This window comes from Dipodomys merriami, unplaced genomic scaffold, assembly GCF_024711535.1.
Source record: "Dipodomys merriami isolate MVZ:Mamm:240054 unplaced genomic scaffold, mDipMer1.0.p SCAF_45, whole genome shotgun sequence".
NCBI classification, from domain to species: Eukaryota; Metazoa; Chordata; class Mammalia; order Rodentia; family Heteromyidae; genus Dipodomys; species Dipodomys merriami.
The window spans coordinates 2,181,759-2,208,523 of NW_027206013.1; the positions used below are offsets into that span (position 1 = coordinate 2,181,759).

At 47.4% G+C, this 26,765-nt stretch overlaps 1 protein-coding gene across 2 annotated transcripts in view; it reads left to right on the forward strand.

Annotated features, from left to right (window-relative positions):
• The first annotated feature begins 64 nt into the window (after positions 1–64).
• Positions 65–26,765, forward strand: part of Smpd4 (sphingomyelin phosphodiesterase 4) — a 28,266-nt gene continuing 1,565 nt past the window's right edge. Inside the window, exons 1-19 of one of the 2 annotated variants that reach the window (XM_069994303.1) lie at positions 65–687; positions 3,914–3,994; positions 5,498–5,584; positions 6,394–6,536; positions 6,688–6,763; positions 7,911–8,019; positions 8,121–8,173; positions 8,323–8,474; positions 10,675–10,807; positions 12,038–12,109; positions 17,060–17,146; positions 20,672–20,817; positions 21,803–21,893; positions 22,297–22,397; positions 23,087–23,250; positions 24,130–24,335; positions 25,840–26,079; positions 26,315–26,446; positions 26,581–26,709. In XM_069994303.1, coding sequence (XP_069850404.1) covers positions 613–687; positions 3,914–3,994; positions 5,498–5,584; positions 6,394–6,536; positions 6,688–6,763; positions 7,911–8,019; positions 8,121–8,173; positions 8,323–8,474; positions 10,675–10,807; positions 12,038–12,109; positions 17,060–17,146; positions 20,672–20,817; positions 21,803–21,893; positions 22,297–22,397; positions 23,087–23,250; positions 24,130–24,335; positions 25,840–26,079; positions 26,315–26,446; positions 26,581–26,709 — 2,277 coding nt within the window. In that variant the 5' untranslated portion in view covers positions 65–612. The remainder of the gene's footprint in view (positions 688–3,913; positions 3,995–5,497; positions 5,585–6,393; positions 6,537–6,687; positions 6,764–7,910; positions 8,020–8,120; positions 8,174–8,322; positions 8,475–10,674; positions 10,808–12,037; positions 12,110–17,059; positions 17,147–20,671; positions 20,818–21,802; positions 21,894–22,296; positions 22,398–23,086; positions 23,251–24,129; positions 24,336–25,839; positions 26,080–26,314; positions 26,447–26,580; positions 26,710–26,765) is intronic. The other variant, XM_069994304.1, reaches the window with a different exon arrangement.

The following is a 26,765-nucleotide window of genomic DNA, read 5'->3' on the forward strand; positions in this document are numbered from 1 at the left end:
CCGCCCACCCGGCCCCGGCCCCGCCCACCAGCCCGCCCGGCGCTCCCACCGCGCCCTCTACCGGCCGCAGCCCGCCACCCTTTTCCCTACAACGTCCGGATAGGGACAAACAGCCCTGGGCCTTTGGGCCGCGAACCCGAGCCATCTCCACGTCGCCCTTTGAGCCCTAGACGTGTACTGGACGCCTAGTGTCAGGCGTTGGGATGCTGTGGTGGAAAACAGAGGTGCGCTCCTTGGCGATCAAACGTTCCCTGCCAGACTGCATTGGTCATGCTCACTTAGGCCGCAGTATATAGCGGAATGCCCAATACAGTGGGCACTCAACAAAAGTCTGTTGGACGAAGGACATTCACTACAGTATATACTTGTTCCGCTAGGGTTCTGTCACTAAGGGAGCATTCCACGAAGAAGCTAGAAAGCTGAAGCTAGTTATGCGCAAGCTGTTCCTGGCGGGCTACAGTTACCCCGTTGCGCGTGCGCATTTTACAGCGGCCCGCCTCCCTGGCTTGGGCAGGCCTTCGTATTGCGCATGCGCCTTTTGAGATAGCTGTCCAGAGAGGTAGGGGCGTTTTTCCCGCCGGGCTGGGGGGGCGTGACGCAGCGCGCAGCTTGATGACGACAATTCGGCGCTGGGTGGCAGAATGGCGGCTCCCAGCGCTGAGGGAGGCTGTGCCAGCGATCCCACAGGTGAGTTGGGAGGGGGGGAGGGGAGGGAGGGAAAGAGGGGAAGGGGAAAAGGTGGGTAACCGCCTGTGAGTCGGCTCCGCACCGCGGCAGCTTCCTCGAACCCTTGCCGAGGTCGTCTCCGTTCCTTCTAGAACCCCAGGACTCAGGCCGGGCCCGGGTCAGGGCCACTCTGCCCGAGCCGGGCCGGCGGGGGAGCCGAGAACCGCGGCTGTGTCTTCCCGCCACCCTCAGGGGTCTTGACTTTACTCCACCATCCCGAGCAGTCTGCACAGCCCAACACGAAAGGTGCTCGGTGCTCGGTTAACGCTCAACGTCCGTTGAACAAGGGGATGATTTTAAGTTCAAGTTGAGTCTTAGGCTCTGCTAGCGGTGTTAGCGGCAGAACCGAGTGTGGGTCCTGGCTCCACCCTCGGCGCACAGTTGTTGAATTTCTCTGAGTCTGTTTCCCCCCTTTGAAATAGAAGAATCTCAACATTTTACTCCATAGTTTTGTAAAAAGTAATAAACAGAGGCATGCTACAGCTAGAGGGAGGTCTTGGCAATGGCGAAAAACTTGTCCTGCTTGCCGTGGGCTAGGACTGATACTATAAAAAGAAGCCAGATAGCTCCGAAAGAAATTGGATGATGGGGCTGGGAATGTGGCTTAGTGGTAGAGTGCTTGCCTAGCATGCATGAAGCCCTGTCTTCAATTCCTCATTGCCACATAAACAGAAAAAGCAGAAAGTGGCGCTGTGGCAGCCACTTGAGCACCGAGAGACTCAGGGATAGAGCCCAGACCCTAAGTTCAAGCCCCAGGACCTACCCCCCAAAAATAAAAACAATAAAAAACTCAGGTGTTGAAATGATGGGAGGAAGCGAAGCCCAGATACACATTATGCAGAAGAGGGTGGGTCAGGTAAACAGAGCAGTAACTGGTAATATTCCTCTATCACGTGGCAAAGAATTTCCTATCAATGCCTCAACTGCCCCTACCTCCATACTACCAGTTACCACTTCAGCATGTCTCGTGCTGGGCAGAACTGTGCCAAGAAAACCATCACTAGGGGCTGGGAAGATGGCTCAGTGGTAGAGCGCTAGCCTTGCATGCATGAGGCCCTGGGTTCGATTCCTCAGCACCACATAAGCAAAAAGAAAAAAGCCGGAAGTGGCACTGTGGCTCAAGTGGTAGAGCACTAGCCTTGAGCTGAAGAGCTGAGGGACAGCGCCCAGGCCCAGAGTTCAGGCCCTACAACCAGGCCCCCCCCCCCCCCCGAAAAAAAAGAAAAAAAAAGAAAACCATCACTAGCCCATCAGTGGAACTCTATGAGCTTCTCTGCTCAGTCCAGTAGTGGTTATTTTCTACTTCTGAGCAGGGTGGGCAGAGAAGAATCTGGAGAGCCATTCCTAATTTTCTGCTGGCTATTTCAAAGATTTCCCTGGCAGAATGTGGCCTTTCCCTACTTTCATTCATTGCACATCACAAGTAATATGCTTTACCCAACAATCTGTGAGAGGTTTGTAAGGAGGTCAGGTTGTTCATATCTTGGTTCTGCTATTTACTAGCTGGGTGGCAGCAAGTGATTTAGCTTCTTTGTGACATTTCCTCATTCATTCTAACCTCGTCGGGTTGTTGTGAAGATACATTTTTTTATTCTTGGCTAGCAAACATTAGCCTAATGCAGCACATGCATGTTATAGTTACATAGTCAGAAGTCCAGACTAGCTGAATTTTCTACTTAGGATATCAAAATCAAGGTGTTGGCAGCTTTGCTCTTGTCTCTAGACTCTAGAAAATATTTTTCCAAGCTTTTTCAGATTGCTGGCACAATTTAGTTGGAACTAGGAACTTGCATCTGGACACTGCTTCACCTTAAAGACTAATGACTTGGGGTTTTAATTACATCTTAAAATTCCTTTACCACAGTATCTGGATAAGTGACTAAATACAAAAGGTAGGAATCTGGGAACTATCTTTAGAATTCTGCCTGTCACTAAGGATTAAATGAAGAAATATATAGGAAGTCATTAAAACCAGTCCTGATATCTAGCAAGTACTAGGCAAACATCACCAAAGATTCACCATCATAACTTGGCTCTGAAAGTGGCTATCTGGACTGTGTGAAAATGGCAGTTCTGTAAAACTATGAAATGGTCAGTGTGGTGTGGGTTGAGATACAGAGGTGTTCTGGACATTGTGAAATTGTCTAATATTCTGTTGTGTGGCAGATATTGAGTTTTTAAAAAAAATTATTATAAAGGTTATATACAGAGGTGTTACAGTTATTTAAGTCAGGTAAAGTACATTTTTTTATTGAAAAGGTGATGAGCAGGGGGGCTACATAAGTAAGGCAATAAGTACATTTGTTTTATTTATTTTTATTAATAAGTTTTTTATTGTGAAAATACTGTACCGAGGGGTTACAATTACATGAACAAGGAAATGAGTACATTTCTTATCAAGCATTGTTGCCTCCTCCTTTGTTTCCCCTTACAATCCCTGCACTCCCATCCTCCCCCATTCATTCATTCATTCATTCATTCATTCATTTTTGTCGGTTGTGGGGCTTAAACTCTGAGCCTGAGCTCTGTCCCTCAGCTCAAGACTAGTGCTCTACCACTTGAGCCACAGCACAACTTCACTTTTCTGGTGGTTTATTGAAGATAAGAGTTTCACATGGGCTGGGAAGGTGGCTCAGTGGTAGAGCGCTTGCCTTGCATGCTTGAGGCCCTGGGTTCGATTCCTCAGCATCACATAAGCAAAAAGAAAAAAGTGGGAAGTGGCGCTGTGGCTCAAGTGGTAGCCTTGAACTGAAGAGCTGAAGGACAGCGCCTAGGCCCAGAGTTCAGGCTCACGACTGGACCCCCCCCCCCAAAAAAAAAAAAAAAAAAGAGTTTCACAGACATTCCTGCCCAGACTGGCTTTGAACTGTGATCCTCAGATCTCAACCTCCTGAATAGCTAGGATTACAGGCATGAGCCACTAGCACCCAGCTAGTACATTTGTTTTAAATCATTGTTACCCCATCCCTCTTTATCTCCCACTTATTCCTCCCTACCTGTCCCCTCCATACATTTCTTTTTAGACAATGTCACACCTTCCTTCACTCTCTCCCAGTTTTTTCCCTCCCATTCCCACACACAAGTTGTATATTTCATTTTCAACATAGTCTCTAGTATCCACATTGCTGCATTTGTTTACCTTTTATCCCTCCATCAGATACTGAGTTTTGTCTTTGTTTTTCAACAGTGGTTTCCTAAGGCAACAGTTAACTCTTCACGGGAGACTGCTATGGCATTCCCTCACCTGCAGCAGCCCAGCTTCCTACTGGTAAATATCAGCTGCCTATAGGATTGTCTATGAAGACAGTATTGCAACTGAGGGACTTGAGAGTTCTTTTCATAGCTACGAAGAATCCCTCTACCAGCTATTTTTTAGGGCATATGATGAAAATAACATTGGACTTGAGATTCTAACCTGAGATTAGCATCCTTAAGCTCTTAATATGCCTCCTAATTAATGCAAGATCCTGAGTTTATTCAACTTCTGATCTTGAGTTTCTTATCTACAAAATGAGTTGATTCAGATAGTGTTTTCCCTACTTACTAGAGTATGAGGAAGAGCAAGTGAGAAGGATATACATCATAATGTCCATGACTTGTAAAGCCTTATATATATGTGAAGCATTCAAGTGGTCAAAACTGTCATCAATGAAGAATAAAAGGACACTGCTATGCTGGGGACAATCAGGACTTCAAGTATTAAAGAGGATGTTAGAGAATCGCGTGTAAAGTACATGTAGATAAAGAATGTTCTAAATTATAGTTTCCAGAAAGTGCTTTTTGTAAACATTTGGAAGGACAGTCTTCCTTCTAGAGCCAAAAGACCTGACCCATAGCCTGAACAGGCTCTATGCAATCCACCTTCATATGGAAGTGGACAGGCATCAGATATCCTTGGCAAAGCATAGCTGTTGAAATTCTGGTGTCTCCTCCTAATCTTAACCCATTTTATGGAGTCAGGATATATTCAGTTCCTGTCCTGATTGTTTGCTGACCTCTCCATTGCCTTCATGATTAGTATTTACTTTTGACCAAGGATGCCTTATTTCTTGAAGTAATAATCTAGTAAGTTGCTTACCTATGATTAAGAGAGAAAAGAACTTATATAGCCCTCATTTTGTTGTGCTTTTTTCACAGTGATCTAATCATGAGTAGTAAGTTTGCAATTAATGTAGATAAACTTCGTACTCATAGACTGTGAGAAAGTGCCCCGCACAACAGAAAGGTCCTGTCCTAGCTGTGGGGCTGACCTTGGTACTGAACCCTTTCATTGGTTAGTGGAGGTTTACTATCATTTTGATAACTCATAGAACTCTGGGATGCCTGAGGAAGGGCCTCTGAGAACTACTAGTCTTGATGGGGACAACCAGGACTTTGTTTTAAGTCAGCTTGTCTGTTCTGTTAGCATCCTTTGGATCACCAGCATGAAGTGATAGAGACAAGACCAATGGTTGTATTTTTCTATTGCTGTAAAAGCTACAAAACAGACAAGTGCTGGTGGTTCACATCTGTAATCCTACTTACTCAGGTGGCAGAGACCTGAGGATTGTAATTCAAAGCCAGCCTGGACAGGAAATGTCCATGACAATATTATCTCCACTTAACCACAAAATGCCAGGAGTAGAGCTGTGGCTCAAGTGGTAGAGCACTAGCCTTGAACAAAAGAGCTCAGGGATAGTGCCTAGGTTCTGAATTGAAGGCCCAGTACTAACACAGCAAACAAAACTGCAGAGCAAATGTGTTCATGATGTTTTTCACTTTGTCTTTCTAGGCTAGCTTGAAAGCTGATGCTATAAATAAGCCCTTTGCACAGCGCTGCCAAGATTTGGTAAAAGTCATTGAGGATTTTCCAGCAAAGGTACATCTTTATCAGAATTTCTCTGGGGCATATTTATATTCTTAGTAATCTGTACTAAGAAGAGGCTAGGAATGCTAGAAATATCCTGCAATGTATAAGACAGCCCCTTGCAACCAAAAAGTATTCAGTCCAAGATGTCAGTAGTGAGATGCTTTGATGGAAATACTTAAAAGTATGTACTTAATTTAAATTTGGAATTGTTCAGACCAGGAAGCTCACCTAGATGCTAGATAACAGTAGGTGACAGTTACGTTTCAGTCTTTTGACTGAAAAAGAACATTGTTCTCAGCCAGCAACAGTAGGTTGTGTCTGTAATCCTAGCCAACCTAGGCAGGAAAGTCTATGAGACTGTATCTCCAGTTAACCAGAAAAAAGCTGAAAGTAGAGCTTGCCTCAAGTGGTAGAGTACCAGCCTTGAGCAAAAAAGCTAAGGGATGGTGCCCAGGACCTAAGTTCATGTCCCAGTACAGACATACAAACTATCTCCTAATAACTACCTCTTCAGTCTGAAGTTTTGTTTGTTGTGATGCTAGGGATCAAACACAGGGTCTTGTGCATACTAAATGAGGGATCCATCACTGATCTATACTCTCATCCCCTAAAAGAAAGTCTTTAATCCAAGGCTGAAAAATGATGATGCTTGGTGTATCATGTTGCCTAGTAGAAGAGCCAAAGCAGCTCTTTACCTTTGCACCAGAGTCTACCAGACAATGGAAGGCGGGCAGTATATGGTGTAGAATTGGAGCTGGGACAGGAGTGGTAGCTGTCCTTGGTGAGTATATCTGATGCTTTGCTGTGCCTTGTTTCAGGAGCTACATGCCATCTTCCCATGGCTAGTAGAGAACATCTTTGGCAGCCTGGATGGTGTCCTCATTGGCTGGAACCTCCGTTGCCTACAGGGACGTGTGAACCCTGTGGAATATGGCATCGCGATGGAGTTTCTAGATCCAGGGTAGGTAGATAACCATTTGAAAGGGGCTAAGTACCCCCACATAGTGATTCCATTTGGAATCAATTTGTTAAAATTATGAAGGAGTCAGAGTAAGACAATTTGCAATTTATGTGTCCTGTTTTTTCTTTCTTTTTAAAAATTTTATGTTCAGTGGCCCAATGATGAAGTTGGTGTATAAACTTCAAGCTGAAGACTATAAATTTGACTTTCCTGTTTCCTACCTCCCTGTAAGTAAGCCATGATGGACAGAGTAGCACTTGGGCAGAGGACCCAGAACAGTGGCTGTTGTAGTGAGTAGGTCAGGGGCTTAGAGAAATAGTGGCAGTCGGCAGTGCCTGTTTAGGATGCAAGAGATATTTCCTATTAAAACTTCCAGTAGTCACTTTTTTTGTGTGTTTTTTTTTTGTGTGTGCCAGTACTAAGGTTTGAATTATTCCTTAGCATTTTTTGCTCAAGGCTAGCACTTTACCACAGTGCCAATTCCAGCTTTTTTCCAGCTGGCTTAACTGTAACCCTCAGCCTAAGATTACAGGTGTGAGCCACTGGTGCCAGGTCAAATAGTCATTTTTTTAAAAAAGGTCATTCTGGATCCTGCGGGTAGAGCAGGCACCATGCTGCCTTGCTTGCCCCTGGCTGGATAGCAACAGGACCATGTGACCCATTTCTTTACTCTTTATATCCAGTCCTTCAGGGAAAATTGAGGAGTGACTTTCTTAGTTTTAAGAAGCAAAGAGATGGGGTTCAAAAACATATTCAGGGTAACCTTGCTATTTGCAGGTTTTTATAATGATGATAGGAAATACTCTAAATTTTACTTTGCCTAAGCACTGCCCAAAGGAAAGTTGAACTCTGTCCTCACAGGCAGGTAGGTCTGATGTTTTGTTTTGTTTTGTTTCGTTTTGTGATCCTGGAGATTGAACCCAGGGCCTTAGGTATGATAGGGCAAGAGCTCTACCAGTGCGTTATACCCTTAGCTCACACCTATAATCCTAGCTACTCAGGAGGCTGACATCTGAGGATTGAGGTTCAAAACCTACCCAGGCAGGAAAGTCTGTGAGACTCTCCAATTAACCATCAGAAAACCAAAAGTGGAGCTCTGGCTTAAAGTAGTAGAGCACTAGTCTTGAGCAAAAAAGCTCAGGAACAGTGCCCAAGCCCTGAGTTCAGCCCCATGACAACAAAACAAAACAAAAAACCCACTTTAATCCAAGGCTGACTTACTTAACTGTTCCAAATATAAAGTGATGCTGCTTGGTAATGTCATATAATCCAGTGGAGGAGCCCAAAACAGCAGCCTCTTCAGAGACAGGTACAAGTCTTCCTTCCTTCCCAAGGTGCTAGAGCCTGCCCACAAGCCTACTTCACTCTTTACAGGGTCCTGTGAAGGCATCTATCCAGGAGCGCGTCCTCCCTGACAGCCCTCTCTACCACAACAAGGTCCAGTTTCCCACCACTGGTGGCCTTGGTCTAAACTTGGCTCTCAGTATCCTTTGGTGGCCTGAGGGTGGGGAGGTTGTGGGTAGGCCAGCACACATTACAGGGTGGCCCACCAGCTCTGCATTTGCTCCTTGATTCTGCCATCAGATCCATTCGAGTACTACATATTCTTCTTTGCGCTGAGCCTCATCACTCAGAAGGTACAGAAAATATATGTCTGAAGTCTGAATGCATCTTGCTCTACCACATCCCATGGGGATGTGTCAGGAGTGTCCCAAGAGGTTGCAAGTGCTCAGTGGAAGCCAGGGTGGTGCCCAGAGCCCACACTAATTATGGTTTGATTTTCCAGCCACTGCCTGTTTCCATCCATGTCCGTACTTCAGATTGTGCGTATTTTATCCTGGTGGACAGATACCTGTCATGGTTCCTGCCCACTGAAGGCAGCGTTCCCCCACCATTGTCCTCTAGTCCAGGGGGCCCCAGCCCCTCACCAGCTCCCAGGTAAGGCTGCCTTGGTTATTAAAGCCTAGTCCTGTACAAGAGAATTGTATAAAGTTTTCCCATTTTTCTTATGCCTTATTTCCCAGAATCACTTGCCCTAGCATAGACTGGAAGGTGTCTTGTGTTTTAGTTTTTGAGGGCTAAGGCTGTCTCTGTCTTCTTTAATGAGGCCTTGCTATGGTATGGAAAAGGTTGTATTCTGCTAGTAGCAGTGCTCACTGCAGACTGTCTTAAGTTCCTTGTCAGATGGAGGGAAAGGGGTTGTCTTAGGGAAGAGGGGAGGCCGTGAGTGAAGAACCTTTTGTGCCAGGCCACACAGGCTGCATCCCATGGCTGTGCAGCAGCCCCAGCTCTAGAGTGAATTGGGGGCTCTAGGTAGGTTCTCTGAGTACACATATCCCAGGGTTTTTGGTCTCCTCTCCTCAAGAGCTTGTTCTGCCCAGGCAGCAGCTACCTGAGCTTCTTAACTCCTTCTGTGGTCTCAGTGGTCCACTTTTGGCCCTGCGAGGCAGTGTTCAGCCATGGCTAGTGGTGCCTAAAATTCAACCATGTGAGCAAATGCCCTCAGAGAAGTGAGCTTAGGTGGAGGGAGTGGCTGCCTACATGGCAACATTAGTTGGTGTCCCGACTGCCTTTGTGATACTACTGTGGCTTTTGTGATGCTGTGGCTGGGAAGAAAGTGGAGGTCATCTAGGGTTAACTAGGCTGGGTTGGTTGGCTCCTTTTAACTTTTTCATCTGGAAATGACATCAGACTTAAAGTGGCCAGGCATAATTCTCACATATCTTTTCATCCCAATTTCCTGATTTTTGACATGTTCCCATGTCTCTTTTATCCTCAGTCTTTCCATTTATTTGTATAGTATTTATAGTATAGTTTGTGTTTCCTGGGCTGTTTGAGCAAGTTCTAGGTGTGTTGTCCCAGCACTTAAGATCCTCCTATCTCAACTTCTTCACTTGAGCCACCACTCCTGGCTCCTCATGACCTTTTAGTAGTTCAGTATATTTTGTAGAAGGCTGCATATTCTCCAATAAGACCAGGGTATACTTCTGTCTACATCAAGAAGCTGGTACTCACCATGGAGTCTTCAGACCTTGTTTGGGGTCACTAGCAGCTGACCTACTCATATCTGTTGTCTGGTTGCAATCTGGCACAGATTGGCTCACTGCATGGTCATCTCTACTGTTCTTTGATCTGGAACAAGCCCTCAGTCTTTCTATCTTTACCTATCTTAACCTCTCCAAAGGTGTGTTCCTTTACTTGGACTGTCTGATGTTTACTCATGACTAGGCCCAGTTTGGGCTTTGTGAGCAGGAGCACCACAGTATTGACACTGAGGTCTTCTGAAGCATCCAGCCAAGAGCCTTGTGTCCCTTTGCCCCATTACTGAGTGGCATGAGCTTTGTCACAACTTAAGAGTGTGTCAGCCAGCTTTTTTCACTGTAAAGTGACATGTACACTTTGAACCTAAATTAAACTAAACTTAAGGATTTAGTGGGAAAATACATCAAGAATATGTAATCATTTATTAGTATCCACTGTTGATCTTAGACGTTTTCTTTCCCTTTTTATTTTTATTTACTTTTTTTTTTTTTTTTGTGGCACTGCAGTTTGAACTCTGGTTCTGAATGCTTGATAGGCAGAAGCTCTTCCACTTTAGCTATGTCCCCAAATTCTTTTTTTTTTTTCCTTTTGCTTTATTTTTCAGATATTGTCTTGCTTTTGCTAGAGGCTAATTTAGGACCATGATCTTCCTTCCTATCCTGCCTCTCTAGCTGAGATCACAGGCATGCACTATCACTACCATGTTAGTGTGTTCTTTAAGATAGAGTATTTCTAATTTTTCCCTCAGACTGGCCACAAACCACAGTCCTCCTATTTTCACCTCCCAGGCAAATGGGATTATGGGCATGAGCTGTCATGCCCTGCCTAAATCAGTTATTAACAGATTGCCAAATGGTGGTTTTATAATTTCGTCTTTCCTATATTTACTAAATGAGTACCCTATGGTAAGGAAGACTTTTCCCTTTCCCATTTATTTATTCAAATGTATCAGTATGGACCTTAGGATCATTGTGTGATTAAACCTGTTGTAATTGGTTATTATTATCATTGATTTTATTGTTTAGATTTTCTGGACAACAGAATTCTGGTTAGCAGTGGTCACTTAACTCAAGCCTGTTTCCATGTTTCTTGTCAGGACACCAGCCATGCCCTTTGCCTCCTATGGCCTCCACCACATCAGCCTTCTAAAGCGACACATCTCTCATCAGACATCTGTGAATGCAGATCCTGCTTCCCATGAAATCTGGAGGTCAGAAACTCTCCTCCAGGTGAGAATCAACGAGAATGGTCTCTGTTTCTATTCAAAACAAACTGTTTAGCCAGCCACAGTCCTTGTAAGACAGTCCCAAAGATACCTTGTTACCCTGAGGGTAGATCTAAATGTTGGATGTTTTAGTTTGTTTTGTTGGTTGTAGGGCTTGAACTCTGGTCCTGGGCACTGTCCCTCAGCTCTTCAGTTCAAGGCTAGTGCTCTACCACTTGAGCCACAGCGCCACTTCTGGCTTTTTTCTTTTTGCTTATGTGGTGCTGAGGAATCGAACCCAGGGCTTCAGGCATGTAAGGCAAGCGCTCTACCATTGAGCCAACTTCCCAGCCCCTTTTTTCTTTTTGTTTATGTGGTGCTGAGGGATCCAACCCAGGGCCTCAGGCATGCAAGGCAAGCGCTCTACCACTGAGCCACCATCCCAGCCCCGAGTTGTATAACTTTTAAAGAACAATATTTAAAGTTTTCCCACATTTTTATTTAGTTATTTTTTTTTTATGCTGGTACTTGGGCTTGAACACTAGGCCTGAGTGCTGCCCCTTTTTTGTTCAAGGCCGATATTCTACCACTTAAGCTATACTTCCATTTCCATCTTTTGGGTTGTTAATTGGAAATAAGAGTCTCATTCAATTTTCTGCCCAGGCTGGGCTTTGAACTGAAATCTTCCAGTCTCAGCCTTCTGAGTAGCTAAGATTACAGGCATGAACCACCAGCACCCAGCTAATAGTGTTTTGGTTTGGAGTTTTTTGTTTTTGTTTTGTTTTGTTTTGTTTTTGCCTGTCTTGAGCTAGAACTCAGGGACTGGGCACTGTCCCTTTTCTGGCTTTTTCTGAGTAGTTTATTGGAAATAAGAGTCTCATGGACTTTCCTACCCAGTCTGGCTTCCAACTGTGATCCTCAGATCTCAGCCTCTTAAGTAGATAGGATTACAGGCGTGAGCCTTGGACGTCTAGCTAATAGTGTTTTTCAATGCACCAGAAATTTGATTGTGGTGTGTCATGTATTGTCTACGAATCTTTCCTCCCCTATTTTTTTAAGCATGGTTTTAGCATCTTTAGGTCACTGATCAATTTTGGCTTAATTTTTGTATACAGTATGAGAAAAGATTCTAACTTCATTTTTTGGCATGTGAATGACCTGTTTTCCTGGCAGCACAGGTTGGAATCCTCCCTTCCTGATTGAATGCTCATAGACCCATTGTTGAGTGATTTGACTAGCTGATGCTCTTTTGTAGGTTTTTGTTGAAATGTGGCTCCATCATTATTCCTTGGAGATGTATCAGAAAATGCAGTCCCCTCATGCCAAGGTATGTTTTCATGGTTGTTCTTACTGTCTGATGCCTCTAGCCCTGGCCAGCCTTCTTGTTCTTGTCCTGAGTGTAAGTTAGTTGTCCTAGCCTGAATAGTGGAGTCAGAAGCCCACCCTCCTCTCCTTAGATGCCAAATGCAAGGTGAGTCTTTTCCTTCAGTCCTGTGAGGGGCTTACATCCCAGCATGTAGGCTCCTAAGACTGGAGGACTGCTTTCTGGGGTCCTCCCTCCACAGCTTCCAAGGCTTCTTCCTGGCAAGAGGAATGGCTGAGGTGCTGGTGCTCTTGTTCTGAGGCACAGGAAGTTATAGCTGCCTCTAGGAGTCATATTCCAGTTCCTCTGTGTGCCTTCATGCTCTCAAGTGGTCCATGTGCGCACATATACATACACACTTACACATACACACACATATACACATATACTGTGGTGGATCTGAACCTCTTTCCTGCCTTTACTGCTCTTACCTACTCTAGAATATAAGCAAGCATCCATTTTACAGTAAGTGGCCTGGTATCCTCCTGCATGCAGCCTGGCCTGCCTTTTCCTCTTGTTTCCCCTTCTCCCCACCTTTCAGCCTCTCCCCTTTCCTTCCCTGGGCAGCACACTTGTTTGCAGAGTTGTGGAGGTGGCAGAGTCCTTGAACTTCCTGGTATTGCTATTCCTGGGGTAGATACTCCATTGAGCTCATTATCAAAGAACAGTTCTGTTAGTGAGTGCCCTAGCGATGCTTAAAGTCACAGTTAGCTTCACATACTGTGAAACAGCTTAAATCACACACACCTGGGCCCTGCCCAAGGCAATGGTGCATAGTCTGCTGTCTGTGGCTTCTGTGCTCAAGTTTCTCACTATGGGACAAAATCCTTGAGGACTTCACTGAGAATAAAAATGGAATTCAGCTTGAGAAGGCTATACTGCATTGTCTCTGATTCTGCAGAGGCCTTGCCATCCCAATTCTCTGCTGTTGTTGGTGATGAGGTGATTAAATCATCATTTAATCATCATTTAGATACCCCACATCATCATCCTGGGGCTCATGCGTGGAGGAAAGAAACAGGGAGAGGCTGACAGATTTTTCTTGGGCCTATTAAGCACAAAGACTCTGCTGTGCCCTTTCTGCTTCCAGCATAGTCTTTCTGCATGTTCCTGGCTGATAGATGGTAGTCTGCTTGCTGGGCTTCCCAACTTGTTTCCAGGGCCTAGGAAGTTCACTCAGCCTTATGTATGCAGCATTGCTAAGCAGAGGCAGGGCTGCAGGGCTGTATTATTTTCCTACTCCTGCTATCTTCCAGTGGTGAAAGATATATCTACTTTTAAGGGCCAGAAGAAGGATTAGTGGGCTGTCCCCGCTCAGGTAGCGAGAAGCCTTCCCCTTATATCCCCACAATTGCTTCCTCTTGGCCAGACCATGAGATAGATGAGACTTGTGTAGAGTGACTGGCAGTAGAAGGACTGGACCATGTGAGGTTCTACTCTTTGCTACTTTCTATTGAGGCAGAAAACAAAACTCAAGGAAACTAGTTGGCTGGGAGCTTAGAAGGATATCGGTAGGAGTTCCCATTATCCAAGGCCTTTTATCGTTTGTTACTAGGGCCTACATTGCACCTACCTACAGACATCCTTTTCTGTCCCCACTTAGCCTTGATTTCCAGATACAGAAAACATGGCACTTGGGGCTGGGAAGGTGGCTCAGTGGTAGAGTGCTCGCCTTGTATGCATAAGGCCCTGGGTTTGATTCCTCAGCACCACATAAACAGAAAAGGCTGGAAGAGGCACTGTGGCTCAAGTGGTAGAGTGCTAGCCTTGAGCTGAAGAGCTCAGGGACAGCACCCAGGCCCAGAGTTCAAGCCCCATGACCAGCAAATAAAAAAAGAAAAGAAAGAAAACATGGCACCAAGCTGTGTGCTGGTGGTTCATGCCTCTAATCCTAGCTACTCAGGAGCTGAGACCTGAGGATTGCAGTTCAAAGTCAGTCCAGGCAGGAAAGTCCATGAGATTCTTATTTATGATGTACCAGCAAAACTCAAAGTGGAGCTGTGGCTCAAGTGGTAGGATATCAGCAAAAAAGCTCAGGGACAGCACCCAGACCCTCAGTTCAAGCCCCAGTACCAGCACAAAAAAAAAGTTTGGGAAAAAAAAGAAGGAAAACATAGCACCTGAGGTTCCACTCCATGGTCATCCTGGGTCCTGGGTACCTACAAGTGGCTGTGGAGCCTGTCCTGTGTTTCCACAGGAAAGGGAACAGGAACCTGGGTAAGGAGTTTTCCAATTTCTCCTTGAATGCTGCCACAGGGTTGGGTCTGGCATACAAGAAGGCTGGGAGAAGCTTTTGCCATCTTGCTATGAATCTCCTCATCTTCTAGCAAGTACATTCTGACCTGTCCTTTGGGAAGTCTAGCAGGCATGCTGCTTGGGTAGGAGGCACAGCCCTCGAGGGGCAGGATATGGGGGCTTCAGCAGGCTAAGGGAGGGGGCTGGGAAGGTGGCTCAGTGGTAGAGTGCTTGCCTTACATGCATGAGGCCCTGGGTTCGATTCCTCAGCACCACATAAGCAGAAAAAGCTGGAAGTGGTGCTGTGGCTCAAGTGGTAGAGCACTAGCCTTGAGCTGAAGAGCTGGAGGGACAGTGCCCAGGCCCAGAATTCAGGCACCATGACTGGCAAAAAACAAAAACAAAGCAGGCTAAGGGACTGCGGGAAGTAGGGCCTTGGGATGGGGGGGTTGGATAGCATGCCAGCTGGAATGTCACGCCTGCTGCCTGTGGGGTATGTAGCTATAGCCAGATTTCTTAGGAGCTCCTTCCCTTGGGAGCTCTGTACTTTTGGGGGCATGGATCTTGATGAGGTTAAAAAAAGCGGGGGGGGGGGGAGCTGGGAAGGTGGCTCAGAGGTAGAGTGCTTGCCTTGCATGCATGAGACCCTGGGTTCTATTCCTCAGCACCACATAAGCAGAAAGAGCCAGAAGTGGTGCTGTGGCTCAAGTGGTAGAGTGCTAGCCTTGAGCTGAAGAGCTGAGGGACAGTGCCCAGGCCCAGAGTTCAGGCCCATGACTGACCAAAAAAAAAAGCTTATCTTCCCATCTTTAGCAATTTCAGGGCACCTGGTTGGCTGAGCTTGTGTTCAGCTCTGTGCTGCCCTTGGAAAGCTGTCTAGTCTTCTCAATTATGAAAAAGCTATTCATGGAAAAGACGTTGATTGGGTTTTAAATATATCAGAATTTGTATATTGACTGCATGTTCTATACTATCTTACAATTTTTAAAGTAATTATATCAGAATGCCTACTAATTTGGTAATTTTCTTCCTTCAAGACAATTCATGGGGGCTGGGAAGGTGGCTCAGTGGTAGAGCGCTTTTGCCTTGCATGCCTGAGGCCCTAGGTTCGATTCCCCAGCATCACATAAGCAAAAAGAAAAAGAGCCGGAAGTGGCGCTGTGGCTCAAGTGGTAGAGCGCTAGCCTTGAGCTGAAGAGCTGAGGGACAGCGTCCAGGCCCAGAGTTCAGGCCCCATGACCGGACCCAAAAAAAAAAATAATAAGACAATTCATGGAAATCTGATTAATTATAGTCATTCCTCAGTATCCAGTGGAAGACCGGTTCCAGGACCACCACCACCACCACACACACACACACACACACACACACGCACACACGCACACACGCACACACACACACACACACACACACACACACACTCAGAATCCATGGATCTTTACATAAAGTGGGGGAGTATATAGCCTAAACTATATGTTTAGAAATTTCTAGATTATTTACAGCATCTAATCCGATATAAATATTGTATAAATAGTTGTTAAACTGTTTTCTTTAGGGACTAATGACAAAATCTATCTGCTCACATTTAAGACAGCCTCACTGTCACCAGCTTCTTCACTCATGACAGTCTACCACTTGGTAGTCTACCACACTTCTCACCTTGGGTTTTTTGCTAGTTAATTGGAGTCTGGTTAATTGGGATTTTTTTGCTGGTTTATTGGAGTCTCTTCCCATTTGTCTGCCAGATTTGTCTGCCTGGGCTGACTTTGAACAGAGATTCTCAGATCTCAGCCTTATAGGTGTGAGTTACCAGCACCTGGCTATAATTTGGTGGGTTGGTTCTGGGGCTTGAACTCAGGACCTGAGCTTTTGTGCTCAAGGCTAGTTCTCTACCACTTTGAACCACAGTGCCATTTCTAGCTTTTTGGTAGTTGTGAGGTAAGAGTCTCTCAGACTTCCTGGGCTGGCTGTGACCTCAGTCCTCAGATCTCAGCCTCCTGAGTAGCTAGGATTATAGACATGAGCCACTGATGCCTGCCCCTAAATATTTTTATTCAGTTGCTCAAATCTGAACATGGAACCCATGTATAGGGAAAGCTGACTATACATATTTTTTCTTTTCTGAATAGAGTCCTTTTGGAACTGGCTCCTCAAATTCATTTTCTAAGCTTTGAGGCGTTCTAGGCCTCCTCAGTAGCTAGCAGCATGTCCTAGCAAGGGTCTAGGGCTCTGGTGGGCTGTGATGTACAGGAGTATAGGACCCTGTGGAAGAACAGAATTGGGCTGACCTCAGAGCTGCTGAGCCCTCCAGCCCCCAGCATCAAGGGTCCTCCCGGTGATCTTGATTATCCATCTGTCTCGACCTACAAGAGGATGCCCAGTGTAGACTGCCTGTGGTTGTCTGCACCGGAAGGCTTTCAGGCACTGAGGGGGATGCTCTGCTACCGGAGGCTGCGGGGGCAGTGGTGGTTTGGATTGTCACTGATGTACTTTTGTTTTTGTTTTGTTTTTTGTTTTTGTTTTTTTCTCTTTTGTTCTTTCTTCTGGGCTCCTCACTATTTTCTTTCTCTCCCCACTTCCCCCTTCCCCTGTCTTGTCCCATCCCCTCTCACCCTCCCCACCCTGTCTTGTCCTCCACCCTCTTGCCTTTCCTTGGCTTCTCTGTGTGTTGTCTCTCAGTTGGAGGTTCTGCACTACCGACTCAGTGTCTCCAGCGCCCTCCACAGCCCTGCCCAACCCAGCCTCCAGGCCCTCCACGCCTACCAAGTACTGGCCGCTCTTGAGTCCCTCCCCATTTCCCTGTCTCAAGTGAGGGGCACAGAGTGCATTCTGCACAGTGGCAGAGCAAGGATTTGGTGGGGCCTGCTGCAGGGAACTGAGAGGCTAGTTCTCAGCAGAGTGAAGCTATGTGTTGGATAGACAAGTTAGCTTCATCCTAGCCTAATCTCTAGCATGTACACTAATCTGGTTTGGGGCAGACTAGTGAGGCATGTGGCTCTAGCTGCCTACAGTATCAGAAAATCAGAATAGCTAAACTCCTAGACAGCATAAGTGTCTCAGTTTCTCAGATGTTGAGGGAGCTTTCCAGTGACCCAACTTACCCTCAGTGTTCAGAGCCTGGGAAGTTGTGAATGGTCTGGTTTCTGTCTGGTTCAAAGCCATCACCCAGCCTGGAGGCTGCAGCCAAGCCCAGACCGGTGTGTATGTCAGAGGGCTAGGGAGAATTTGCCCAGTCCCCCACCCTACCCCAGAACTCAGAGGCTGTTAGTCTTTGATAGTCCAGCCTGGACCTGGCCTATTACTCTTGAGCCCAGGACCTCAGCCCATTTACAGACTCCTCCAGAGGCAAATGAGAGGAAGTGGTGTTCTCATGGAGCTTGTGGTCTATTTGAGGAGAAATGGCAAATGTGTGGATAGATTTGAGGTAATGAAGTAGAGCGCAGACCCTCTCTGATACAGAATTAGGTGATTGGTGAGAAACAGCAGACACACAGAGCTATGCTCCTGGCCAGGTCTCTGTCCAGTTCACCCTGGAAAGGAGCACACAAACAGTTGAACTTAAGGGCCAGTCATGTTAGTGGCATGGGATGGTAACCAAAGCTCACCCTAGGCTCCTCAAGCAGAAGTTGCAGAGCACTGAGCAGCTTCCCTAAGAAGCCATTTGGCTTCATCCCAGCCCTATAGCAGTAGAGGTTGAGGGTGAGCCCTGGAGAATCTACACCTAGTGGGAAATGCCATAGAAATTGAACAGGGTAGGAGACAGAAAGATATTGCTCAGTGGTAGAGTGCTTTCCTAATATATGAGGCCCTGTGTTCAATTCCCAGCAGTACAGAGTGGGAAAGGGGGAGCAAGAAAGGAAGAAAGTGAGCAGTTAGTTGGATGCTAAGGGCAACCATGGCCCTAGATTCTGCATGAATCTAGGTTTGGTTTACAGCAGGAGTGGTGGGAAGTTAAGAAAGAAGTTCACTTGGCAAACTAGCAAGAAGTAGGCTGAGAGGGTACTGTGTGATTGCTAGTGCTGAGAGCCAGAGTCTGGCCTGCCAAAAGCTCCACAGAAGCTGAACAAAAGGGCGCCTTACCTTCTTCCTGAGCCAAGAATCGACATCATCACCCAGGATCTCAGGACAGGGCTGGGAGAGAGAGGCTGCAGGAAAGGGAGGCTTCTGGAGTTGGAGATGACAGTATGGTATTGACACCCTTTTCTTAGTGTTAATTAGGGTATTATGGTATATCTCAGTCGACTTTCTCTCATTAGTTATGAAATTCCACAGACTGATAAGGTTTATTTTAGTAGAGTCCTGAGGTGATGGTGGGCATCACATGGCAGGAAACAGGGAATGTAGAAGAGACCTAGAAGCAGGAAGATGGAGAGTTCAATGACAGCATGGACTACCTATTGAGACTCTTTCAAAAAGAGGAGTAGGGAGGGGAGGATGTACCTTATAAGAGAATAGGCCCAAGGTTTCATCCCAGCACCATAAAAAAATTAAAAGATCTTAAACAAGTTGGCTTTTTTTTTTTAAGCAGACTTCTTTTTGTTGGTGGTGGTGGTCATGGGGCTTGAACTCTGGGTGTAGGCACTATCACTCAGCTCTTCAGCTCAAGGCAAGTGCTCTACCATTTGAGCCACAGAGCCACTTCCAGTTTTCTGAGTGGTTTATTGGAGATAAGAGTCTCACAGAATTTCTTGCCTGTGCTGGCTTTGAACTGCCATCTTCAGATATCAGTCTCCTGAGTAGCTAGGATTACAGGCATGAATGCCCGGCAGCAGTTTTATTCTTAAAATAACCCATTTAGCTCACACCTTTAATCCTAGCTACTCTGGAGGCTGAGGTCTGAGGATTGTGGTTCAGAGCCAACTCAGGCAGGAAAGTCCGTGAGACTCTTTATCTCCAATAAACCACTCAGAAAACTGAAAGTGGTGCAGTGGCTCAAGTGGTAGAGCACTCACTTTGAGCTGAAGAGCTGAGGGACAGTGTTCAGGCCCAGAGTTCAAGCTCCATGACTGAGCAAAAAAAAAAAAAAAAAGAAAAGAAAAAGATAACCCATTCATGAGGGCAGAGCCCAGTTGCCTCTTAAAGGCCCCACCTGGCCTCACCTCTTACTGTCTTATAACATTCAGTTTCAACAGGAGCAAACTATCATGGTGTTTTATCCTTCAAAAAAAATGCACATTTATTCTATAAAGACTTTAAAGTTATAGGTAGGCAGAAAAAAATGGCCTCCCACTTACAGATCCCTCCTCAAGCTCAGCTAGTGAGTGTGCCATCTGGGCTTGGAGGGGAAGGTGGCTTTTCATGGCAGGGAGACCTCAGTAGATGGAGCTGGAGGCAGTAGTTTGTACATGGTCTGCTGCATCCTGTGGTGTACCAGGGGATGAGGTCCTTTGCAAACCTGATTAGCACAAAGTATGTGAAGGGCTGAGGTTGGGGGGCAGAAGTGGTAGGGAGAAGAGTGTGTTGCTTTTGCATTCAGGTGATAGCCCTGCTCCCAGCCCCAAGGCAGACATGACCACTCCATTGGTGAATGACTAGAAAGCCTCCTGGCTAGCGGAAAAGCTTGTTCTTGGGTCTTGGCCTTACAGAGCCTGCGTTTGTGTTGCTCAGCAAATTCAGCTCACAGCCTTGAAGGTGTTCTTGTCTGGGGACCTGAGCTGGTCACAGATCCATTGGCAGCAGAAAAGTGATGCCCAGGGCTGAGCCCTCATCTGGCCATGACCAGGATCGGGGAGAATGTGGGAAGGGTTGGGTTATGACTGGAGAAGGAATTGGGGAGAAAGGAGACACTCCCACTTCTACAAGGTGAGCCCCAGTGAGCTTTCTGCATATCCCTGGGAGGCAGGAAGGAGGCAGCCCTGGGGCCAGAGCTTGGGTGGGCTGCTAGTCTGATCCTGTTCTTACCCTCTAGCTGGCCAGGTCGGGGGGTGGGATCCTGAGGCCCAGCATGGGCAACAGGGTCGGAGGGCACATGACTGTGTTGCCAAGATGGGGCTTGACGTGCACAGGGAAGCACTTTGCAGGCTTGTCTAGTTTAGCCAGCTACACTGGATGGGCTGGGTAGGTTGGACCAACCACTTCATTGCTGTGAACCAGCCTCAGTTTAGACTCAACTGCATGAGGCATGTCCACTAAATGCTAGGTGCTGCAGGGGTTGGGAGGCCCTCCTGGCCTGGTTTGTCCCCCCGTAAGGGAGCGGAGCCACTGGTCAGGGAGGGATGTGGTCAGAGCTGGGGAGGCCCACTGGGCATAGCAAACCTCCCCTGGCCCTGATGGCCTCCTTCTCTGCTTTAGGAGTCATTTGCACCCACTGAAGAGCATGTGCTAGTGGTACGCCTGCTGCTGAAGCATCTTCATGCCTTTGCCAATAGCCTGAAGCCAGAACAGACCTCACCCTCGGCTCACTCCCATGCCACTAGCCCCCTGGAGGAGTTTAAACGGTAAGTGTGAAGAGACAGGGCCTTGGGCTTCCTATTCTAGTCCTTGGTGACACCACCCTGACCTTCCCCAGGGCATGGGAATAAGATGAGGGGCCCTAGTTGCTCAAAGAGAAAATGAAGACTAGGTACTGGTGGCTCATGCCCGTAATCCTAGCTACTCAGGAGGCTGAAATCTGAGGATTACAGTTCAAAGCCAGCCAGGACAAGAAACTCTATGAGACTCTTTATCTCCAATTAAGCACCAAAAAAAGCAGGAAGTGGAGCGGAGGCTCAAGTGGTAGAGTGCTAGCCTTGAGCAAAAAGGCTCAGGGACAGCACCCAGGCCCTGAGTTCAAGCCCCAGGACCAGCAACCAAAAAAAAAAGCACATGAGGTCTCAGCCAAGATAGGGAGAGGGGCAGGCAGTGATCCCAGGCCCTGGCCTTTATGCACTTGTTTATTCCCCTCACTCAACTCAAATCTGAATCTGAGCTCCAAGAGGCAGCTGGGACTACCCAGCTGTTCCACTCCCAAAGCCTTCCCTCCAGACCTGCCTTCAGACTGTGGCCACAGCCAGATGGCCAGAGAAACCCTATTTCACTATTCTGTATTGCCCCTTCCTCAGTTGGGAGGCAGAAGTGGCATCATTGTACTGATGGCATTTCTTTCCCCTGTCAGAAGGAGGGCTGGAATCACATGGCCTGACCCCTTCAGGCCAACTGGGGTCAGCCAAGTAGGTGACTTGCAGGGTGGGGGTGGGGGGGGATTGGGGGTTGACGCTAAGATGAGGTTTGTGAAGGAATCAACACTGTCTGCATGCTGTGGGCACTTGGGATGTTCATGATCTCTGTGAACCTTAGCTTTCTCCTCTGAAGAACCTTGGCTTCCCTCCAAGGAGGGTTTAGCACCCTTGCTGGCAGAGCAGTCTCCAGGCCAGGGCTAAGCTCCCTTGGGAACAGACCTCCCACCCCATGTGAGTGGTATCCCTGACCTTCCTGTTCCCATAGGGCTGCTGTGCCACGGTTTGTCCAGCAGAAGCTCTATGTCTTCCTGCAGCACTGCTTTGGTCACTGGCCCCTGGATGCGTCCTTCAGAGCTGTAAGCAATGTTCTGGCCTTTGCTGTAGCCCTCTGCCTGGGGAGGGGTGAGCACATGAGGCGGGGAGTAGTAGCTTTTACCACAGAAGCCTAGGAAAGGAGGCCTTAGTGCAACATTGTCATCCTGCCAGATCTTGGACCCCAAAGAGCCCTTCCCTGCACAGCTATATGTCCAGGCAGCTCCCAGCTGCTCCTAGCTGTCCCTTGTACCTGGAAGCCTGGCTCTTCAGGGCCTAGCATAAGGGCATATATGTCCCTTCCACACTTGGCAGATGTCCATGCTTTCCTTTCTGAGCTACCCCTGAAAGCCAGGCTGAAGACCACCAAAAGATGTGACTAAAAGCCCAGTATATGGCCACTAGGCCCCTGTACCTTCAAAGCTCACATGTCTTGTTCCTCACCAGGTCCTGGAGATGTGGTTGAGCTACCTGCAGCCATGGAGGTACGCACCTGAGAAGCAAGCTCAAAGTAGTGATTCCCAGCCCCGGTGCGTGGCAGAGAAATGGTGAGTCCCTGGCACCCTCTCCTGCCAGCCATTCTACTGGCTCCTTTGAGAAGAAGCTGCTTTGTTGGGTAGACACCAAGCCCTCGGCTTGTGCTTCAGTTGATCCAGCCCTTGCCCTGGTGGTCTCCTGGGCTCTTCTCCCACTGAGGCCCTACAGAGTGAGCACACAGTGAGTGCTTCATGAATAAATGTTGAGTCCTGGGATGTATTTTCTAAGGAAATAGTGGGTTATCATATGCTCTTTGTCCCTGCTCTTGCCCTAACCTGGCTCGTGGATGTCCTAGTCTGCTCTAAACCCTCCTCCTACCCTTCCTCACCAGCATGGCATGCTCACCGTCCCCCACTCATTCTTCCTGCTTGACTATCTCTAGGCTTCCATTAGCACCTGGTATCACCAGAGGTCTGTCCTTCCCTGGAATCAAGCCTTCCCCTTTGTACTTTGCTGTTTCTTTTCTCTGCTCTAACAAGCTCTGGGGTCCTTAGTGTTGCTGGCCTCTGCCGTGCTCTCTCTTCTCTTTCCCTGACCTCCAGCCACCTAGCTTCTTGAGCTGCCATTTGTAATGTCTTTATAAAGTGTAGGAACCCAGAGAAGAGCAAAGGCTTCAGAAGGTGTAGACCATTGCAGCCCCTACATCCAGTAGGACTGACCTACGCCCAGGCTGGACACTAACTGCTACTCTTGTCCTTAGGGCACCCTTTGTGCAGGAGAACCTGCTGATGTACACCAAGCTATTTGTGGGCTTCCTGAATCGTGCTCTCCGCACAGACTTGGTCAGTCCCAAGAATGCGCTTATGGTTTTCCGAGTAGCTAAAGTCTTTGCTCAGCCTAACCTGGCCGAAATGATCCAGAAAGGTAAGTCCTTAGCTCTGGGTCAGTGAGGCAGGCCTTGTCCTGGCTAAGCTGGACCGTGCCCTTTTCTGATAGAAAGTGGCACTTAAAGAAGGACCAGAGACCCTGTGTACCCCCACCAAAAGCTTGCGGTGTAGCTGAGTATCGGTTGTCTGGGGGCCTCAAGCCCATCAGTGTGCTGTGAAGTCTCTGAGCCCAGCTGAACCGTGTATTCCCTGTGATTGTGGGATGCCAAGTGGGGGCTCCATTATACCCACAGGAAGAGCAGCTAACCGGAGCTGTAACTCTTTTGAAACTTCAGTTTTTTCTCTACCGACTCATTGTACTGTGCAGGAGGTAATCTTGCTCCCTGGTGTACTTTTTTTTTTTTCTGTCGGTCGCGGGGCTTGATCTCTGAGCCAGAGCACTATCCCTCAGCTCTTCAGCTCAAAGCTAGTGCTCTACCACTTGAGCCACTGTGCCACTTCCGGTTTTCTGGTGGTTTATTGGAGATAAGAGTCTCATGGACTTTCCTGCCTGGGCTGGCTTTGAACCGTGATCCTCAGATATCAGCCTCCTGAGTAGCTAGGATTACAGGCGTGAGCCACCAGTGCCCAGCCCTGGTATACTTTTGTCTCAGCTTTGTTAAGGCATTGGCTTCTGTTCTCTTCTGGTGTTTGCCTTTCTGTTGGCACTGGTGAACTTCCCAATACATCGGGACCTGAGTCCTCAGGCTCTGCACTCTTGTTGGCCATGAGCCTCTGCAACAATTCTGGGACAAGGCCTTGGGTACATAGTTCTTAAGGCTCTGTAGAAACCTCAGGAAGTGTTTGGACTCCTGCCAGTAGCACCAGGTACTCCTCCCTAGGAATCAGGTGCCAGACTTGTGCCCCTGCCTTGTAGGTGAGCACCTGTTCCTGGAGCCAGAACTTGTCATTCCCCACCGCCAGCACCGGCTCTTCACAGCTCCCACCGTCACTGGTAGCTTCCTGTCACCATGGCCACCAGCTGTCACTGATGCTTCATTCAAGGTGAAGAGCCATGTGTACAGCCTGGAGGGCCAAGACTGCAAGTACACCCCAATGTTCGGTCCTGAGGTCCGGACCTTGGTGAGTGATCAGAGGTACTGTTGGCCTGGGGTCATTGAGGCTGTGAGAACTGGTAGAATCAGGGAAGACACCTAAGCTCAGAAAAGGAGGGAGAGGCAGGAGCTTGGGTATTGAGCAAATACTGCTGTCCCCTCTCTGTGCTCCCGTTTTTTTTTTAGTAAAGTTTGGGTGGGGTATTTTTTTTGATGGGGGCGAGGGAATGGGTTTGTACATGTGTGCATGTTTGTACCAATCCTGGGGCTTAAAATCAGCGCTGGGGCTTAAAATCAGGGCCTGAGCTTTTGTGCTGAAGGCTAGCACTCTACCACAATTTCATTTCTGGCTTATCAGTGATTAATTGGGAATGAGAACCTTAGACTTTTTTGCCTGGACTGGCTTTGAATTGTGATCCATAGATCTCAGCCTTCAGAGTAGCTAGGATTACTGGCATGAGCCACCAGTGCTTGTATGTGTGTGTGTGCGTGCGTGCGTGCGTGCGTGCGTGCGTGTGTGTATAATGTAGTTTGGAAATATTTTACATTTAGAATATCATTCAGTGCTCGGTATGGTGGCTTAGGCCTGTAAATCTTAACTGTTTGAGAGACTGGGAAAAATGTGATTTTAGGCTAGCCTAGGCAAAAATGTATGGAAGAATATTTCAACCAATAAAAAGCTAGGTTCAGTGACACTGTCCATCTTCCCAGTTACATAGGAAGTATAAACAAGATTGTGATCTCAGCTGTCCTAGGCAAAAAATGGGACCTTATTCAAAAAATAATAAAAGCAAAAAGGGCTAGAGGAGTGGCTCAGGTAGTAGAAGTGTTCAAATTCCAGTACCACTATCAAAGAAGAAAATCATACATAAAAGTTAAAGGTAGCCAGGTATCAGTGGCTCATGCCTGTAATACTACTTAGAAGGCTGAGGTCTGAGGATGAGGGTTTAAAGCCAGCCAGGGCAGGAAAGTCTGAGGGGGCTGAGATCTGAGGATCTTCCTTAGAGGCCAGCCTGGGCAGGAAAGACCAAGAGACTCTTGTCTCTAATTCACCACAGAAAACCAGAAATAGCATTGTGGCTCAAAGTGGTAGAGAGTTAGCCTTAAACAAAAAACCTCAGGGACAGTGACCAGGTCCTGAGTTCACGGCCTCAACAAACAAAAAATGGAACAATGGACTGGGAATGTGGCTTAGTGGTAAAGTGCTTACCTAGCATCCATGAAGCCCTGAGTTCAAATCCGCAGTAGCATATAAATAGTAAAAGCTGGAAGTGGCACTGTGGCTCAAGTGAGAGAGTGCTAGCCTTAAGCAAAAGAAGCTCAGGGACAGTGCCCAGGCCCTGAGTTCAAGCTCCAGGATTGGGGTGTGGGGAGGGAGAACAATAAATCCTGTTAGGAAACGGACTTTATACATGTATGTACATGTTACAGTAAAACCTCCCTTGTATGACTAAGACATAGTAATTATTGCCCATCTGCTCTGTACCCTCCTGGAGCCACCTGTGGGTGACCTGCTTATGCCTCCTTTGCAGGTCTTGCGCCTCGCTCAGCTCATCACACAGGCCAAGCAGACTGCCAAGTCCATCTCTGACCAGTGTGTGGAGAGCCCCACTAACCGCTCTTTCCTATCATGGTCATGGCTGGGCTTCTGCCCCACAGACGCAAATGGCTACTACCCAGCTAATGACCTGGATGAGATGGGTCAAGACAGCATTCGCAAGACAGATGAGTATCTGGAGAAGGCCCTGGAGTACCTGCGTCAGATATTCCGAGTATGTACTTTAGGATTTGTATAGAAAGTCCCCTCCCTAAGGAATTCACTCTTTGCCTAGCTAATGGCCAGCCATCTGCACACATGGACCCAATGTGACTGTCCTTTGTCCAAAGGGAAAAAGTCTGCAACTAGGGTATCAGGTCTCTGTCCTTTTGTTGTCACTGCCTGTAGAGTAAAGACTAGTCCCCTCCTTTCACCCTAAAGTTGAAAGCAGAGGTGTTTTTCTTTGACAGCTCAGTGAAGCCCAGCTTGCCCAGCTCACACTCGCTTTAGGGACTACGCAGGACGAGAATGGGAAGAAGCAGCTCCCAGACTGTATCGTAGGAGAGGATGGACTCATCCTCACACCCCTGGGCCGCTACCAGGTAAAGGACCAAGTCACCGAGAGGCATCTGCTACCATATAACCAGCCCTCAATTCTTCCTCCCTCTGGTAAACAGAGACAGTCTCTCTGGGTTGTTTGCAAACATGTATTTTCAAAGCTGTCTGCAATTTCTAGATCATCAATGGACTGCGAAGGTTTGAAATCGAGTACCAGGGAGATTCAGAGCTGCAGCCCATCCGGAGCTATGAGATTGCCAGCCTTGTCCGAGCACTCTTCCGTCTATCATCTGCCATCAATCACAGAGTTAGTGTTTACGGGACTGCCTGGGGAGCCTAGCTGCTTCTGGAACTGGGTATCCC